Source organism: Corvus moneduloides, chromosome 1, assembly GCF_009650955.1.
Source record: "Corvus moneduloides isolate bCorMon1 chromosome 1, bCorMon1.pri, whole genome shotgun sequence".
NCBI lineage: Eukaryota > Metazoa > Chordata > Aves > Passeriformes > Corvidae > Corvus > Corvus moneduloides.
This window is the reverse complement of record NC_045476.1, coordinates 119,415,583-119,433,205: the sequence shown is the minus strand read 5'-3', so window position 1 is coordinate 119,433,205 and position 17,623 is coordinate 119,415,583. Positions and strand designations below refer to the sequence as shown.

At 46.4% G+C, this 17,623-nt stretch overlaps 1 protein-coding gene and 1 long non-coding RNA gene across 6 annotated transcripts in view; one reads left to right on the top strand and one right to left on the bottom strand.

Moving 5' to 3' along the window:
- The window catches only part of LOC116451280, a 46,916-nt gene extending 36,825 nt beyond the window's left edge, over nucleotides 1–10,091 (bottom strand). Inside the window, exons 1-3 of one of the 2 annotated variants that reach the window (XR_004243161.1) lie at nucleotides 9,090–10,091; nucleotides 5,972–6,144; nucleotides 1–5,493 (exon numbers count right to left, since the gene is read on the bottom strand). The exon at nucleotides 1–5,493 is cut by the window's left edge and continues 2,196 nt beyond it. This is a non-coding gene — a long non-coding RNA (uncharacterized LOC116451280). The remainder of the gene's footprint in view (nucleotides 5,494–5,971; nucleotides 6,145–9,089) is intronic. The other variant, XR_004243163.1, reaches the window with a different exon arrangement.
- Nucleotides 10,092–10,146: 55 nt separating this feature from the next.
- The window catches only part of NOL4 (nucleolar protein 4), a 190,314-nt gene continuing 182,837 nt past the window's right edge, over nucleotides 10,147–17,623 (top strand). For 2 of the 4 annotated variants that reach the window (XM_032124492.1, XM_032124482.1), the window contains exon 1: nucleotides 10,148–10,669. In XM_032124492.1, the coding sequence (XP_031980383.1) occupies nucleotides 10,403–10,669 (267 nt within the window). In that variant the 5' untranslated portion in view covers nucleotides 10,148–10,402. Of the gene's footprint in view, nucleotides 10,670–17,623 lie in introns of all 4 variants that reach the window. The other 2 variants (XM_032124476.1, XM_032124471.1) reach the window with 2 other exon arrangements.

Below are 17,623 nucleotides of genomic sequence, written 5' to 3'. Positions count from 1 at the left end.
AGGTCTGGGTATAGATTATTGCCAGGATTCTGGCAGATCTCTAGAGGGACACAGGGGGGCAATCCTTGGCTCATCCCTTGTATAATTCCTGAGTGCTGTCATCTTAGTGTCTCTTTGTTGTACTGCTTGGGGAAGGGCACAGCCAGTTAGAAATCAGAACTACAGCTAAATCCCTGTTGTGGAAAACCACCGCAGACTTTTATTTCTTTCTGTATGTTTCCAGATTGACAAAAAGGGCTGGGAGAGTCCTAGAGTGGGTGGGAAATATGGAACAGCTGTTTTCTGGACCATCCTTTACTAAAATGTACAAGGTACTTACAGGAGGTGGGACCTGTGAGGAGGTTCTCTCCGGGCCTGCCCTCCCAAGCTGGGAGATTTGCAGGACACAATGATGACTACCTCCGGCTCTCTGTGCTGGGCATTTCTACGTATAATACCCCAAAATTTTCTACCTATTTTGTGGCAGTGTCCCATTGCCCTACGGGTGGCAGGGACCATCCTTGTTCAGGGATCCTCTCCTCATTCCTGAGGGATAACCCAGTCAGGCAGAGCACATGGAGAGTTGGAGACCAACAAAAAACCCAACCCAGCCATCCAGAAGAACCCTACAAGACAACCCGAAAGTTCTTCTTAGGTCTGAACCAATTTTACATGATGCAAATCACTGATGCCATCACCTGGACTTGTGCAAAGCGTTTGATACTGTCCCACATGAAGATGATCAGAAGGCTGGAGCAGCTCTCCTATAAGGACAGTCTGAGACAGTGGGGTTGGTCAGCTTAGAGAAGAGAAGGTTCTGGGGAGACCTTAGAGCAGCCTTCCAGCACCTAAAGGGGAGCTACAAGACAGCAGGAAAGGGCACGTAGCAACAGATGGGGAAATAGCAGTACACAGAAAGAGGGCAGGTTTAGATTAGATTTTAGGAAGAAATTCTTCACTGTGAGGGCATTGAGACACTGGAAAAGGTTGTCCAGACAAGTTGTGGATATCCCATCCCTGGAAGTGTTCAAGGCCAGGTTGCATGGGGCTTTGAGCAACCTGGTCCAGTGGAAGGTGCCCTTGACTACAGCAGAGGAGTTGGAACAGGATTTTTTTTAAGGTCATGGAGATCTGCAGCCCACTTCTATTTATAAGTTCCTAGTTGTCATGGGAATTATTTAAGTAATTTGGTTGTTTGTGTTCACTTTTTAACATTAACGATCTTTCATTTGTTGTTATTGTTCAGGATGGGGATACACCCAGTAAAAATTATTCAGCAGTTTAGCAGGAGCAAAGAGACTAGTGTAAGGAGTGTGTGATAGATAAGCTGCATTTGGGTAGCAGGGAGCAGTCGTGTGAGGGCAGATACTATTTATACTGTTCTGCTGCTTAAAGTTGATGCTAACAACACTAATTTGGTTGTTTTGAGGATAACTTTATTGAGGACATCTAAATGTTACCAAGTACAAAGCTACCATATCAGTCTATGAAAGGGCACTTTTCCAATGACCATTCTGGGACCCTACACATATAACCTCAAAATGCGCAGGGTGTTCTCACTTAAAGAGCATGGCTACCTTATAGTAAAAACCACAGTGGCAAAAAAAAGAAAAAAAGATAAGTACTCTAAGCAAATTGCACTTGTGAAACAAGATCAATTAGGTTAAGGACTTGGTGGCAATGGTGCAGTTGAGAGCCTCTGGATAAGGATCAAGGGACAAACAAATAATGTGGATTTTTTCGTGAGAGTCTACTATAGACTTCCTAGCCAGGACAATGATGCCAACAAGTTATTCTATGAGGAACTAAGGGACACTTCCATGTCAACTGCCCTTGTCCTTATGGGGGACTTCAGCTTGCCAGAAATCAACTGGGAGCATCACACAGCTGATACAACCCAGGCCAGAAGATTCCTAAATAACCTGGATGACAACTGTATGGAACAGGTGCTAAGGGAGCTGACTCAGAAAGATGCCCTCCTTGATCTGCTGCTTGTCGACAGCGTGGATCTCATGAGCAAAGTGGAGATTGGCAGCTGTCTTGGCCACAGCGACCGCAAAGAGATTGAGTTTAAAATCTCTGTTGACATGAGGAAGAGTGCCAGCAAAACCTCAACTCTGGACATGAGGAGAGAACACTTCAGTGTGCTCAGGGAATTAGTAAGTAAATTTCCCTGACAAAATGTTTTTGCAGGTGCTGGGGTCCATCAGTGCTGGTCACCTTTTAAACATCACCTCCAAAGGGCACAGGAGCAGGCAATTCCCAAAAGTCAGAAGTCAAGCAGGCAAAGCAAAAGGCCAGCTTGGCTGAACAGGAATGTTCTCTTGGAAATAAGGCTAAAAAGGAAGGTGTATGCCCAATGGAAGCAAGGTCAGGTGACATGGGAAGAATCCAGAGATGCTGTTTGCCACTGTAGGGAGAAAATTTGTGTGGCCAAAGCTCAGGTGGAGTTGAAGCTGCCAGAAATGTGGGAGACAATAAAAAGAGTTTTTTCAAATATATGAATGGCAGAAGGAAGTAGAAATATCATGGTCCCATTAGAAGATGAGGATGTCACCTCACAAATAGTGACATGGACAAGGCAGCAGGGTTTAACCTTAGAAAAAAGTTCTTCACCCAAAGGGTGGTTGGGCACTGGAACAGGCTCCCCAGGGAAGTGGTCACAGCACCAAGCCTGACAGAGCTCAAGAAACGTTTGGAAAATTCTGTTGGGCATGTGGTGTGACTTGGGGATGGTGCTGTGCAGGACTAGGAGTTGGACTCGATGATCCTTGTGGGTTCCTTCTAACTCATTTATTTTGTGGTTCTGTGATTCTGTGAAAATAGTGAAAGAAGTAATATCTACAATGAGATGCAACAGTAATTTCTTCTGTTTTGGTCTTTATTTATCATTGTCTATAATGTTGTGGAGTCAGGAGGCCCCCATGCTGCTGATGCAAATACATGGATCAAATGCAAAAGTAAAATTTGGATGGTATTTTACACCAGTGAGGGATTAATGTTGTATTTTGCCAAATATTTCAGATTGAGAAATTCTCTTCTTCATTTTTGCTTTCTCCCTAGTTTCTGTCCTGTTGTAAGCAGGACAATGGCAGCTGGTTAACCACACTCTGTTCCAGTGCTGACTTTGTCTACTAGTGCCTGACACAATGGCTGTAGAACCATATCTGAAACTTTCTGGAACATTTTCCAATTATCACATCTCCCTCCATGGCAATGAAGTTGAGAACACTAACAGAGATAGACTGCTAGCATTTACAGCACTGCCTTATTAGTCCTGGCTTGGTTTAGACAACACACTGGGTGGTATTCCAGTAGCTGGTTTATATTAGTGTTGCTGTAGCTGAGAAAGATACATTACCTGTAGAAAGAATAAAAAATACTATACACACACAAAAAAAAAATCCTTTGTGCACACCTTCTTCTTTAGGATGAAAGCAAGCAAGGTTGAATGCAAGGTGTCACTGTGACAATAAAAAATTTTCAGTGCCCATATACAAACCTTAAGACATTTGAAACATTCTTTTTTCTTTTTTTTTCATTGTGTGCCACATACTTACTCCCTTCTCCTTTTTTATTACCAAGGAAATGAGGACATTTTCATGAAAACAAGAGCTTAGATTCTTAGAAGTTTGTCAATTCCTGCTTATATTTTTCTGTTCTGAAGGGATCGGAGCTTTCTGTACAGGGTACCGTAATTGCTTCCAACTCAACGAGCTGTGATGAATAAGAAGCAGGAACTTTTAAACAAAGACCCTGTTTTCATGCAAATATTCTCAGTAATAAAGCATAGACTAAAAGAAATATGTGAAGTTATGTTTTGCAGAACTGCTACTTAAAGCAAAGCAGCTTTGTAGAATGAAGCCAAGTCTGAATTTTTCTAACTGCATGAAGGGGAAGTGAGTTTGAGTATTTTCTCAAGAGATTCCAAATGTCGCCAAAGAAGATTGTTAAAAAATAAAGACAGAATATATCCCAGTATTATTCTCATTGGCATCATAAACATCACTCTATGTGAAAAGATCCTAACCAGAACTATGACACCATTCCCACATTTCATGAATTCATTCTCACATTTCTTTATAAACCTAGAAACATACAGCCTCTTTCCCCCAAATATTTAGCAAGTATGTTCTTATAAGCCATCTCTGAGTCATTGCTTCGGTCTACCTCCTCTTAATTTTCCAAAACCAGCAGTAACTTAAGAAAAATAGAGAAGAATATTGGAACTGGAAGAAATTTGTAGAAAAAGAATTATATTGAATAGTAATTAATGGTTTAGGCTTTGCTCCATGATAGCTCATTCAGTAGATAAATCAAAACCTAGGCAACATTCATTCATTTGAAGCTTTCACACATTAGTACTACCAAGTAATCACCTTCTGACCTCCTAAGCAGCGAATACCTTGGAGTTACCATTAAAGATACCTTTCTAGAGTTGTCCTTTGCCAGTAATATTAGTAGGTGGAATGGTGACTATTTTCTTCTCAGGGAAGCTGTGTCACAGCAGAGTCCTACCTCCCTAAATGCAGTCAGGTGACCGATTATCGAACCACTCAGGAGATTCTGCCATGGATGCGAGACCAAAGGGAGAGAGCACAGTCAATGCCATGCAGTGTGGGAACACTGACTTCTACCTCCACAAGCATTAGGGCTTGCAGTGCTCAATTGTTGCTGTCATCACTGGGCTGTAAAGGACGCGACAGGACACTTCCACTGAAATTCTCTCCAGAAGAGAGGAAAAGCGCTACCAGGTACATAGTTTAAAGCAAACCATTTGGAGCTGCAGTTTCTTTATTCCTCAGCACATCTTCTGTCAGTTCAGCATGGATGATTTTCAGTCTGCACAGAAATGGGCTTTCCATCGTAACTCACGGACATGGCAAGTCAGAAGTGTCAAAATAATTTTTTCTCACTATGTCAGTGAACAAAAAACCCAAGAGACAGGAAATTCATATCCTCAAAGGCTACCCTTAGCCATCCAGTAGTGCCATATCAAGCACTGTGCTGAAATATGGTGCATGTTTTCCAAACACTCCTCTTTGGCAGAAGTCAGATGACAGGTTTAAGCCAAAAATCTTTTTTTCAGCAAGTTTAAAAAACTTGAAAATATCTCTCAGCTTTTTCCATAGACTCAGTTCCATGTCACTGCAAGATTGTAATTTCATCTAGAAACACTGGTAACTCTAATGAGAGACATCAGGCCCCATTCTGCCTGTCTTCACTTTCTATTGCCAGTGGACTTGTTGGAGCTGATAATTCAAAAAATACAATATTTATGATATTCACGATTTACTTTAAACCTCTTTCACAGCTTGATGCACATGAGGCAATTCAAATCACCAAAACTCTGTTTTGCAACTAACACTTCATTCCACTGAATGGAAACGTTCACACATCTGTTGGTGGTGTATTGTTTCAGGATGGCTGCAGAGCAATCAGGCCAGCAAGGCACGGATGTGGTGTCTCCACACCAGAGAGAAACTTTCATTTTCTGGCAAAGGCAAGTGAGTTCTGCAGAATGCAGAGCACAGAACAGCCTCAGTCCGAGGCATCGAAGGACCAATGCAGTCCCTCTCCCCAAGGATGCTACAGCTGAATAACAGGGTGTCATTAGAACTCTTGACAGGGGGAGGGTCTGTGCAAGCCCTTTTCATTGCAAGGAGATTTCAGACTGTGTTAATTAAACTCTGTTAATTCTGATACAAAAAACCCACCCCAAACCCTAAAACCAGACAGTGAACTTAACCCCATGTAATTTTTCTTATTTAAATATAATCTGATAGTGATGCTTTCAGAGTATCAGAAGATCTCAAAACGGGAGATAAAAAATCTGCACTCTAAATTCACCATATAAATTCTGCTGAAATTACTATACACACACAATATATATATAATCTCTATATATGCATATGTAATGAGTATAGGTTATGCAAATACACTCTGCAATGTATATTTATATGAAAGTGAAGTCATGTACCATGCAACTGACCTTCTTTAGATCACCAATTATTTATGGAAAGCATAATTTTGTGTCCTGTGCTGATCCATTGTCTGGCAGGGTTGGGGGGGTTCCAGGATGTTCCAAGGACTTCTGGCCAAGTGATTACTGGAAGCAGTCATGAAACATCCGTATCTTTCATCAACACGAATCATAAATCTCAACTGTAAAACAGAGAAAGAAATCCAGCTGAGCTAAATATTACCCGAGTTTCTACTCTCCATCCCCACTTCACCCCTTAGGTGGTTTTCCTCCATGTTTTTTTCACAAGGGCATGTAGTGGTAGGACAAGCAGGAATGGCCTTAAGATGAAGACAAATTAGATATTAGAAAGAAATTCTGTACTATAAAGGGGGTGAGGCACTGGAGCAGGTTGCCCAGAGATGTTATGGGCTCCCCATACCTGGAGGTGTTCAAGGCCAGGTTGGATGGGGTTCTGAGTAACCTGGTCTAGTGGAAGGTGGCCCAGCCTATGGCAGATGATTGTTAAGATCATCTAGTTCAGATTGTTAAGATTCCTTCCAAACCATTCTAGAATTCTATGATTCTCTCTACTGCCTCAAAACAGTTTGAAAAAATTATTAATATTTCTGGGTTTCTTTAAGGCATGGTCCAAACTTCACGGAATTTAGGAATACGTCTCTGCTGAGAAGGCACAGGGCTCTTTACATGATCCAAAGTGATACTCCTGGCTATGGAATTATTTTCTGATCTACTAAACCACTCCTGCATATTTCAAGCATTTTACTGATCCATGCTATAACTGTCTGGATTGTCACTCCTGGCTCTGTCACATCTTCCTTTATCCCCCTTGCTTTGTGTGCGTGCTTTGGATTCAGTCATAGCACAGTATCAGTGTGATACGGAAGTTACTGAGACCCTCAGCAGGAGGCTGGGTTGAGAACAATTATCTGACAGAATTGTTTAGCCATGCAGCCCAATCCATGTTACGACCCTTTTTCTAAATGTAGATCTAATGGCACATTAAAGTAATATTACATCTCATAAAGCCTGCTGCGTAAGAGTTCAGCGAGGTTCCCCTTGCTCCCCTTCTGCACAGCAGTTCCTTTGTTACTGCCTTGCCTCTAGATCCTGTGATGGACGGGAGTCCCGTGCTTCTCTAACACTAAAATGGGGCTGCCAAGATAATTTATGGGCCCTGGGGCCAATAAAAAGCCTCAAGCCTCCTTGGGTTATCTCTAAGTCCTACTTTTCTCTGCCCATTGTGCCAGCTTGTCCTCTCAGATTTTACAGACTGCATGAAAGGTTTTGGCAACATAAACATCCTCCAATAGTCTTGTCCTAGCTTTGCCTGTGTCTGAGGTGTTTACAGAAAGAAAGCAGAAAAGCAAACATGGGACTGGAGGGAGAGGGGAAAGAGGGGGAAAGGAAGAGGGGAGAGAGAAGAGGACAGGTACATGTGAGCTGGGTTAGCTGGGGAGATGGAGGCCGGGTTGAGGTGCCCATGTGCAGTGCCAGCCCAATGGACCAGCATGTCCTGGCTGGGGTGTGTAAGGAAGGGCTTCTCCTGGTTCTCTCAGCACCTTCGGCTTTTGCACTAGAAATCCAGGCTCGGTGTAAACAGCGCGACAGCCCATGGAAGCCTTTTTCCGCAGGACACAAGGGAGTGAAAGTGAAGGGTGCTCGCTACTGCCCAGGTCCGGGCAGGAAAAACAAACAGCTGCCTTTCCACTGGGCCCTTCCAGGCCCCGCGTGACTGGATACCCAGACACAGGTGGGATTTCTGCAGAAGACACCCGAAGCACAGCCCGGGAACCCCGTAGCCCTCTTCATTTCAGCGACCTGAGCCGGAAACGGCACGTGTTTGGGTTGCGGTGGATTTTGGGCTCCCCTCCCGCCCAGCGAGCGCCGAACGGCGGGGCGGCTGCTGCTCGCCGCCCGCCGCAGCGCGGGGTGCGATGCCGCGGGCACGGCCGGCCGAGCCCCCGCCCGCCCGCGGGGCCCAACGCGGGGCTGCGCTCCCCGGAGCCGGCTTGCGCGGAGGGTCCCGAAGGCGACGGGACACGCGGGGAGCGCTGGATAGGGGCGCCCCGGGGGAGCGCGGCCCCTCCGCTCCGCCGGGCGGGGGCCGAGCCGCAGGGAAGGCGGCGGAGCGGCTTCGCTCTCCGTTTCCGAAGGAAAGCCCGGCCCGGCGGCGGCCACGTGTCCCGCAGGGACCCCGCCGGGCCCGCCGCGGCCCCGCCGGCCGGTGCGGCGCAAAGTGCGCGGTACCGCCGCTCCTCCTCCGCTCCGCCGGCAGCGCGGGCGAGGTGGCGGAGGGGATGTCCGCCGGGGGCGCGGAGGCCGCCAGCCCCCCGCCACGGCCCTGCGCGCGTTTCTTGCTCCAATAAGCAATAATTAGGTCCTCAGCTAATGAAGTGTCAGCTGATCCGCTCGCTCCGTCTGCGCGCGGGGAGGCGGGGGGGGGCTGCGCCCGGAGACATCGCCATGGAAACGCTGCCCTCGCCTTTCTCCCCCCCGCCGCATCCCCCCCACCCCCCGTCGGCTCGGGCCGGGTGCGCACCGTCCCCCGCGCCCCGCCGCGCCCGCGGAGGCGGGCGCATCCCGACATGGGACAGCGCTGCCCGTCACCGCGCCGCGCCGCCGTCGCCACAGAAACTTTTGTCCCGGCGGCCAATCAGGGCGCGGGGGGGGGGCGCGGAGCGGCGCTGGGCCCGGCCCGGTGCGCCGCCGCCGCCAGCCCGGCGCGGAGCGCAGCGCGGAGCGGCGCAGCCGAGCGGAGCGGAGCGCAGCGGCGGCCCCGGCGCGCTTCCCGCGGCCGGGCGCGGGCCGGACTCGGGCCCCAGCCGCGGAGGTGCCGCACGGCTGCGGAGCGGGGGCGCGGAGCCGGGCGCTGGATGGCGGAGGCGCGGGCGGGCGCGGCCGCGGAGAGGCGACGAGAGGAAGCGCAGCGGCGGAGCCTTCCCCCCCGGCGGAGGGGCTGTCCTGCTTGACGCGGCGGGGGAGACCGGGGGGAGCGCGGAGATCTCCGGCGTGAACTGAAGCTGTGGCAAAGGGAGGGGGAAAAAAAAATCAGGATTGTCTGTTTTCTTCTTCTTCCCCCTTTACAAAAAGGGGGTTTATGCTCAGCATCCGCACGCAAACTTACTTGAATGCGTTGTAGCCAGTTTAGTCCAGAGACCAAAGGATACCCCGCACCCGAGGAGTCCTACATGTGTGAGCACCATCATTGCACTGGCAGAGCAACGAGAGCCGCCTCCTTTCCTGTACCAACATCCTCCTGGGACTGATCTCTCCTCCGGTCCAATATCCAAACCTATCTCATATATATGGGTTTTCTTTCTTTTTCTTTTTATTTTTTTCCCCCTTCCATCGGCTGGGATTGCTAAGTAAATAAATAGAGGAAAATTCCTGAAAGGGCGTATGAAAATTCGATGGGACTCAATATGAGGAAGTGAAATTCTCACAGACCATTTTTTTAAAATTAAAAATTATGTTCTTTTAAACGCGGATCGGATGCATTAGGCTTAGAAAATAGCAGGTAAGAACTTTCTTTCCTTCCAGTACCTTCATGCCCGGAGCGGGGATATCTGAAGCAAAGCTGCCCAGCCTTGGAATAAAGGGGGAGCAAAGAGACCAGTGTGCCCTTCAGTGCTTCCTCCATCCTGCGCGGCGAGGCGGCTTTGGGGAGAGGCACAGCTCGCCAGGACAGAGACAGAAAGCTCAGAAAGCCTTCGGAGAAGACAGCCGAGGGCTGCCGGGGCGGAGTAGGGTGGGCTTTTTCTCTTCTTTCCCTTCTTTTTTTTTTTTTTTTTTTTTTTTTTTGCCTCTTCTTCACCTGCACTATCCGGGGTGAATCCGGGTGCAGCTGATGTATGGAAAAGAAGAAGGATCCGAGTCAATATTTTCTTTTCTCTTCGCTAAGCAGAGGGATAGGATTTTAATTATTTATCCACCCGAACCCTCTCCGGGTAAGACGCTGCTGGAGCCAGTGGGATAGTCCTGCCTTGCACAATTATTAAAGAGACTGATCACGTACAGTGGAAGGATAAGAGGAACCTCCACCAGATCCTTTTTGCCTCCTGTGAAAAAAAAAAATAATGAAGGAGAACATTGCCACACTATTGAATTGATTGCTGCCCCCCCTACCCACCCCCCTCCCGACCCCCACCCCCCCCAACCCCCCCCCCAACAAAAAAAAAAAAAAAAAAAAAAAAAAGAAAAATCCGCTGGGATCTGCCTGCACCGGGACCTCCTTCGCTCCGGCTCGGAGGTGGATGCATTTTTCATGAGCGCTGGGTGAACAGGTGCAAAGTGCGGCGGGGCGGCCCGGCCCCGCACCCCGGCCCGCTGCGGGGCGGCGTGTGTGTGTCCGTGTGTCTGCCCGTGTCTGTGTGCGTGTCCGTGTGTGTGTGTGTGCGCCCCGGCGTGTGCATGTGTGCGTGTGTGTATTAGGAGATTATGGAGAGCAGCGACCGGGACATGTACCGCCAGTTTCAGGACTGGTGTCTCAGGACTTACGGGGACTCAGGAAAAACCAAGACGGTGACCCGTAAAAAATACGACCGGATCGTCCAGCTCCTGAACGGCTCCGAGTCGAGCTCCACGGATAATGCCAAATTCAAATTCTGGGTCAAATCTAAAGGCTTCCAGCTCGGCAACTCGGACGAGGTCAGTGGTGGTGCTGGAGGAGGGAAGCAAGTGCTGTACGTGCCAGTCAAAACCACGGTTAGTAGAGAATTGTCTTCCTTGTTCTATGTCGGCCGCTGCAGCCCGCTCCGGGAGCGAGAGGCGCAGGGGGAGCCGCAGCCACAGTTGGCTCCTTCCTCCCTCTTCCCCCAAGTCATCATCACCATGTTGCGTTTGCCTGTCACATTATACACCGCCGAGGTCTTTGTGGGTCCTTTTATTTAAAGCGATCGTGCGCACAACGCACCCCGCCGGGTCGGTGTCGTTCTCCTCCTCGTCCTCCTCGTCCCCCCCGTGCTCCCCGGGCCGCTGCGACGGGGTTGGGGTGTGCTATTGTCCCGCCGCCGCCGCCGCTCCGGCCATTGTGCCGGGCCCGGCCGCCCCGGGCAGCGGCCCCCGCCGCCGGCGGGGCTGATGGATGGCGCACGGGGGTACCCTGCCTGGCACAAAGCCAGGCGCGGCGCCGGGCGGTGGTTCCCCGGGATATCTGTTGGGGTTTATTTATTTATTTATTTATTTATTTATTTTATTTTTATCCTTTTTTCTTTATTGTTATCCCGCAGCCCTGGCGCCGCCGCCGAGCGGCCACGAATGTGCCCGGCTTAGCTGTGAAGCGCCGGCTGCGCTAGTAAGGGGCGGCGGGAGAGAGAGGATGCTCAACAAAGGGAGGACGGGGTTCCGCATGACCGAGGGAAGGGTGTATTTTGTGACACTTTCTGGGGTCGCAGGAGCCCCTCAGCACTCCGTTCGATGCGCTAGGGTAGCGTGGCATCCCCGGCAGGCGCTGGCGCTGCGGGCTGGGCGCAGGTCTGACAGCAGGAGAGCTATTATGCTTGGTGGTGGTAGGAGCGACAGATTTTCCTATTTAAGAAGATGGGGACTGTTGGTTGCAAGTAGGTTTTGCCTATTGAACTCTCTTAATGTATCATTATTCTTACTTCTTATGCGCTGGGTCACGCAAGCTAAGCTTCTTTTGTCTGTGCGTGGGGCGGGTGTGGAGGGGGAGCCGAGAAAGGAAACCCGGCAATTAAAAATATTCCTGCTTGGGCATTTGGCTTGGATGAGCAATACTCTCCTTTTTTATTTTCTTTCTTGGAGTGGCGGCTTATCTGGACCTAACGGGAAGGTTGCTGGGTGGCGCAGCAAAGGGGGCTTCTTGGAAAGTATTCTGGGTTGGGTTGTGACGTAGGCTGCCGGGGAAATCTGCCTCTCTTTGCCTTGCTGAAGTCATAAACCTGGGCATTCCCAGGGGCTGGCTTGTATTTGCCCCCTTGTCATCAGCGCTGTCATTGCTGTGAGGAGGCAGAAGTGGGAAATTAATTTTAAGGAGATCTTTAATATGAAGATTGAAAGTAAAAGAGAAGCTCTGGACAGAGTTTTTTTCCCTCTCTGTGGTTTTTATTCACTGAAGTGTTCCACGTCTGCCTATAGATTCAGATGATTTGGCAGATCTCTGTTTCACTGTTAGAAGATTGATTGCTCGTCTCTGAGCCCAGAGAGTACCATAGATACAATTTATAACAAAAAGGTTGCCTAAAGCAGAAGTCTCCAATTAGCTTGGTATTTTTAAACATCGCTTCTGCTCACTGAAATAATTATTTTGAAGGGCCAGTGGGAAGATTGTTTATTCCCAAGACTATCCTTTTCACGGAAGGTTCAAAACTGTAAGCAAATTCAGTATTTTTTAAAATGATATTGACTGTGCTACTAAATAAACAGGATAACCTTAATTTTACATGATGGAATTTAAAAATTAAGTGCTTTTCTGGTCCTCTGAAACACAAGACTCAGTGATCATCCGCTTGTTTATTTTGTCTCATCTTTGTTAGGCCATGAAAGCCTGGAGTCCCACCTTCCATCCTGTTTTCTATTTTAAGAACACAGAATCAATTTTTGTTTTTATTTTTTCCCACAAGGGATTTCAGTGAGAGTTCAAGCATCCTGCAGGTCTTATCGTTGTACATTTGTGGGAATCACACCCTTGGCTGTGAATGTCTTTGTATGTCCATATACGTGTATTTATATTCCTATAGGAGTAACTCTCTTCAGATAGCTAAAGCAACCAAGGAGGAATTCTAATAAAATTAGGGTTGCTAATGAAATCAAGAAAGGAAAAGTTAGCATGACCTATCTGTAAGCAATTCCTGAATATCTCTATATAACCTGAGCAATGACTTATAGACCTTTTCAGAAGAGGTCCTTTATGTAGGTACAATTTCCTCCCTCTGGCCAAGAGAAATTTGTTGTTGTCCAGCATAAATGGGAAAGGGTGATGCTCGGCAACATTCAGCTCTGAAAAACAAATGCCAGCCCCTCCTGACCCCATGAATCTGGTGTGACTATCCCACCACAAAAGGCAGAGGAGTATTTAAGCAGGCCCGCAGGGTGGCAGTGGTTTGTATGAGCTACTGCCAGGGCCAGGGCAGTGCCTGCCGGGCACTGACGGCTCAGAAAGAACATGTTTGACAGAACAGGGATGCAGCCCCTGGCCCAGAGAAAGTCAATGGCAAAGCTCCTATTGACTTCAAGAGGCCTAGAGTTTCACCCAGATGGGAATGATAAGTTACAGGGAAAAAAATCGGACTTTCATCAGACGGAAATTGTTGGTAAGCCTTAAAAGCCCATTTTCTCATTTATTTATCTCTTAATTATTAATCTGTGATCATTTAGAAACATCCCCACTGTTTTTGGTTGTTTCTTCTCCCCTCTCTCATGGTTGTCCCATACATTTGGGCCTGTCCAGTCCTCAGAGAGAGCCCCAAATGGTAGCAGAGCCCCAAACTGTGAGGCTCTCCCTCTTGTCCATCACTTGATCTCACCATAGGTAAAAGTAATTTCAATTCAAAATTAATCGCTGGCAGCATGAGCACTCCCTGTGCATAACAGGATGGATGAAATTATGAGTTGGACTCTACAGTCACAAGCTGGTCAAAAATAAGCAAATATTCAAATACTTTGTTAGGAATTATTCTCTCCTTGAAGCTTTAAGATTTGCTGCTCAGCTTTGCTGTCAGCCAGAGAGATTTGCTCCTGATGGTGCTGTAATCCACTGCTGCTGGTAATTAGACATCATTACTGCTGCGTTAAAGGGAAAGAGAGAAGGAGAGAGGACAGGCTGGGGCTAATTAACTACTTGATTCTAATGAAAGAAAGAGAGCCTGATAGCAACTGGGAGGTTGCACCAGAACAGGCTAGATGTACAACACAGACTTAATTGAAGCAGGGTGTCTTGCAGTCTCACAGTAGCTCAGGCTTGGTCTACTTTCATATTCTGTGGGCAGTAGTGCACAAGGTATTATTCTGTTTTTCCCTTGCCTGGTTGATAAGTAGCTCAAAATCACAGGCCTGTCTTCAGTATCAAGTTTAAGCATGCCAGCAAGGAGAATGCATAGATGATTATGTGTTGGCTTAATCTATTTTACGGGTATGGTCTCCTCAAGAGCAACAGGAACAAATCAATTTCTGAATGTTCACATCCTTCTGTGGCCTAGGAGATGCACTTTTGGTCACCAGGCAACAACATTCCCTGCAAAACAGCCATTTTAGGTCCAGAATGGGGCAACAGACACTAAGGTATTCCTGTATGCTTAAGGTATTCCTGTGTGCAACCTAGCAAGTATTTCACTTCTGCAACTTTTCAGATTGTTTCTGCTACCATTGCAGGTTTTCTTTCATTAAGCCCAAGCTGCACTTTATGAAAGCAGTGAAATTAAGCCTAGCCTAGAGACACTGTATAAACAAAACAGGTTAGGCCAACAGATATGCCAAATGGTTGACAATGTTGACTTTTAATAGTTGGTACACACCAACATAAGGAGGTGTGGAACTAGTATCTCTAGTAAGATACCCTTTCTAACTGTATACATGATTTTTATGGTGTATTTTTAAAATTTATTTTCTGCATATTTTCTTTAGCTGGAGCTATTTATTGATTGGCAACTTGAAAACAAATTTCTCCTCACCACTCTCCTATCTCCGTGTGTAAACACAAATATGGACCGTAAAAATTAGTCTTGATTTAAAAAGAAGTTATAAGGTAATGGCTCGAGCTGTATCAGTAGACTTTAAGCAGAATTTTCCATTAAAAAAGAAGGGCCAAGATGACTGCAGGATAGCTCTCAAATATAGAATTTACACAGTATTAGCAAACTCAAAGGCCAAGTTCAGATTACTTTTATGTCATTACTAATTTGAAATGACTCCATTGATTTTCATGATACCACAGACCTAATGTATGAATTTTCCTCCGCTTTCTTTTATATTTTCCAACTATATGCAGAGAATGAACTTTCATTCTGAAACCAAATTTTGTTTAGCTTAAATCTTTAGATGCTCCAGGATGATCTCGTCCTTAAGGATAGCTGCTAGCAGACCAGCAAGGCTTTCTGCAGGTGCAGGGTTCTACTACTGAACCTGATTACAGGATTTAAGGCTTACAATTATAGACCAGTCAGCTCTAAGGAACAGGCTATATCCCAACCCACCTCTTCTTCTGTTGGACATGAAGAACAGGAGATAGCTATATGAGTTTATGTTCCTTTTGATTTTATATAAATTACTTTGTTTATGAACAATAGAAAAAACAGATCACAACATAAATGGATTGTAGGTCAAAATTTATTGCTTTGAATTATCTTACATTTTAAATTGTTCATTATTTTAGGGAATTTTGTAGCAGTTTGAAAATAAGCATCTTTTTCTTGCGTTTTTCCCCATTTTTGTAAGCATCAATATAAAAAAAAATGTATAAAAGTGTTTTTCAAACGTATATTGGTAGCTCTGTAGCCTACTGAACTGCCAGCACATAATGGCAGTAAGCACCGCAGAAAGGTGATGCTGAGGGTGAGCTGTAATTTATCCCAAGGTACGATGCTGCGGGAGTTTTACAGTCCCATTAAATGCACCTTCCAGGCTCAGGAGTGGCATTCAGACCCTGCCATATCCGCCCTGTTTTAAGTGCCCACCACATTTTCCTTAACCCCTGTTCAGGTCTGCAGAGCTCTGTCTCCTCCCTTTACCCGCAGCCTCTGCCCTGCTGTTTGCAGACCTCCCGATTGGAGTCGGTGAGGAGGGATGCTGGTGAATCAGAGAGACAGTGCTGGAAAATGGTCACAGCAGATGGAACAAAACCGGTTTAGTTGGCAACTCTTAATGCAGGCATTCAGGGGAGTGTTCATGAATAAAGAGAATAACTCTGTCCTGGAATTTAAAAATGTTAAAGCGCCCATATGTAAGATGCCATCTCCACATGCATGTGTGAGAGAGGGAAAGGGACAGGAGGAGCTGAGATTTCTTAGTAACAATGTTGAGTTAGAATTGTCAAAGAAAAATGAACCAAGGAGAGCAGATTTTTAAAAACTGAGTGTTTTAAGGTTAGAAAATGTTGACATGAGTTTAGAAACATGAAATAGGGTGTAGCAGTGTACAAACAAAAACTAGTACTGATGCATCCATCCCATATATACACACGTAGTGAGAGACAGGATGGCAAGTTCGGTGCTACCACCTGGGCAAAGGCCAGACGTGCAGCTCAAAAGCCCAAATCTTTCCAGTGATCAGAAATAAAACCTCACAGTTTGATTTTCATGCTTCTGTGAACCTTTGCTGAGACAACTGAGGTGATAGTGAACTCGTTTCTTCATTCTTACCCTGAGTCTCTTGTCAGTGAAGCTGCACTGGATTTGGTCATGATGCAGGGACTGCTGCTCAGATGCTCCCTGATTTTCTTTGGATGTACTGAGTGCTGTTTCTGTGGCTACACAGCTATGTGATCAGTGGGAAATAAGCTGGAAGCTTATTGCTAAAATCAGCTAATAGGCGTCAGTACAGCATGATGGGACTTCTTCTGATCTTTTTCCAGAGAAACTTTCTTTCCCTATCCTCTGGGGTGATCACCATTGCTGTTGTTCAACTCTAGGCTGAAAGGAGACAGGATCTGGGGACACTACACAGAGAGACTGCAGGTAAAGAGGGCTTCCCATGAACATGAGCCCCTGGGCAAAGAAGGCTAGTGCCAGTGCTGGACAAATGTGAGAGTTAATGATTCAAATTTCATTTTACACTACAAAAATAAATTAAAATTGGCTGACACTGAACTGTGAGTTTTGGTCTGCTGTTGAAAGAAGACAGCTGTTAGGTTTGGTCTGAAGGAAGCTATTTGGGTCCCAATCCTTCCCTGTTACGCAGGATACACCTGTTGAGAGCTTGCTGGTAAAAGAGGAACAAAATAAGCAGGGCGTATAAATGAGGTACGTGTGGAGAAAGATCATGAGACAGCGTGGCAGGAAACACACTCTCCAGGAGGGAGGATCATACCAGATTCTGCAGCCTCCCATGCATCACAGAGCATCACAGGCATCTTCTGTTCCTTGTTGAGTAGGTTGACTGGTCAACACCGTCTCCAAAATTAGTAGAGCTTTACAGGATGTAAAAGATGTTTTTGTCTTGTATATGTCATTTTAAACCTGCCAGAAGCCTCTCTGACTTTAGAAAACTCAGGCACTATTAGTTGGTGCAATGAGAGTTGTTTCCTTTGTCCTGCAAGAGCACTGAAAGTGATCCTGCAGCTTGCTTAAATTACCCTTTTGTTCTCTTTAAACAGATGAGTCTCAACACTTTACAGTTCCAATAGCAAGGTATTTTTTAATGGTTTATTAACATACAATATCCAGGTAGGCACTGTCAATATATAGGAAAGACATGCTACAGGTTATGCCATTGAGCATTTTTTCAGATGCACATGGATTTTCTTAGCGATGATCAACTTTGTCACAGATAGTTGTACAGGCTTCTAACTGCTTATTCAATAACTCTGCAAGCTGCAAAACTTGACAGTTACTGTGTGCATCTGCTGAGATTATAGCCTAGTTGTTGAAATTGAAATGGGGTGTTTGAAACATTTTCTTGTATATGTGGATACTCTTCAACTTAAGGGGCTATCTGTAGCGAACAGTTTACTTAATAAAACTGATCTATGGTAGAGTTAACCTCAAG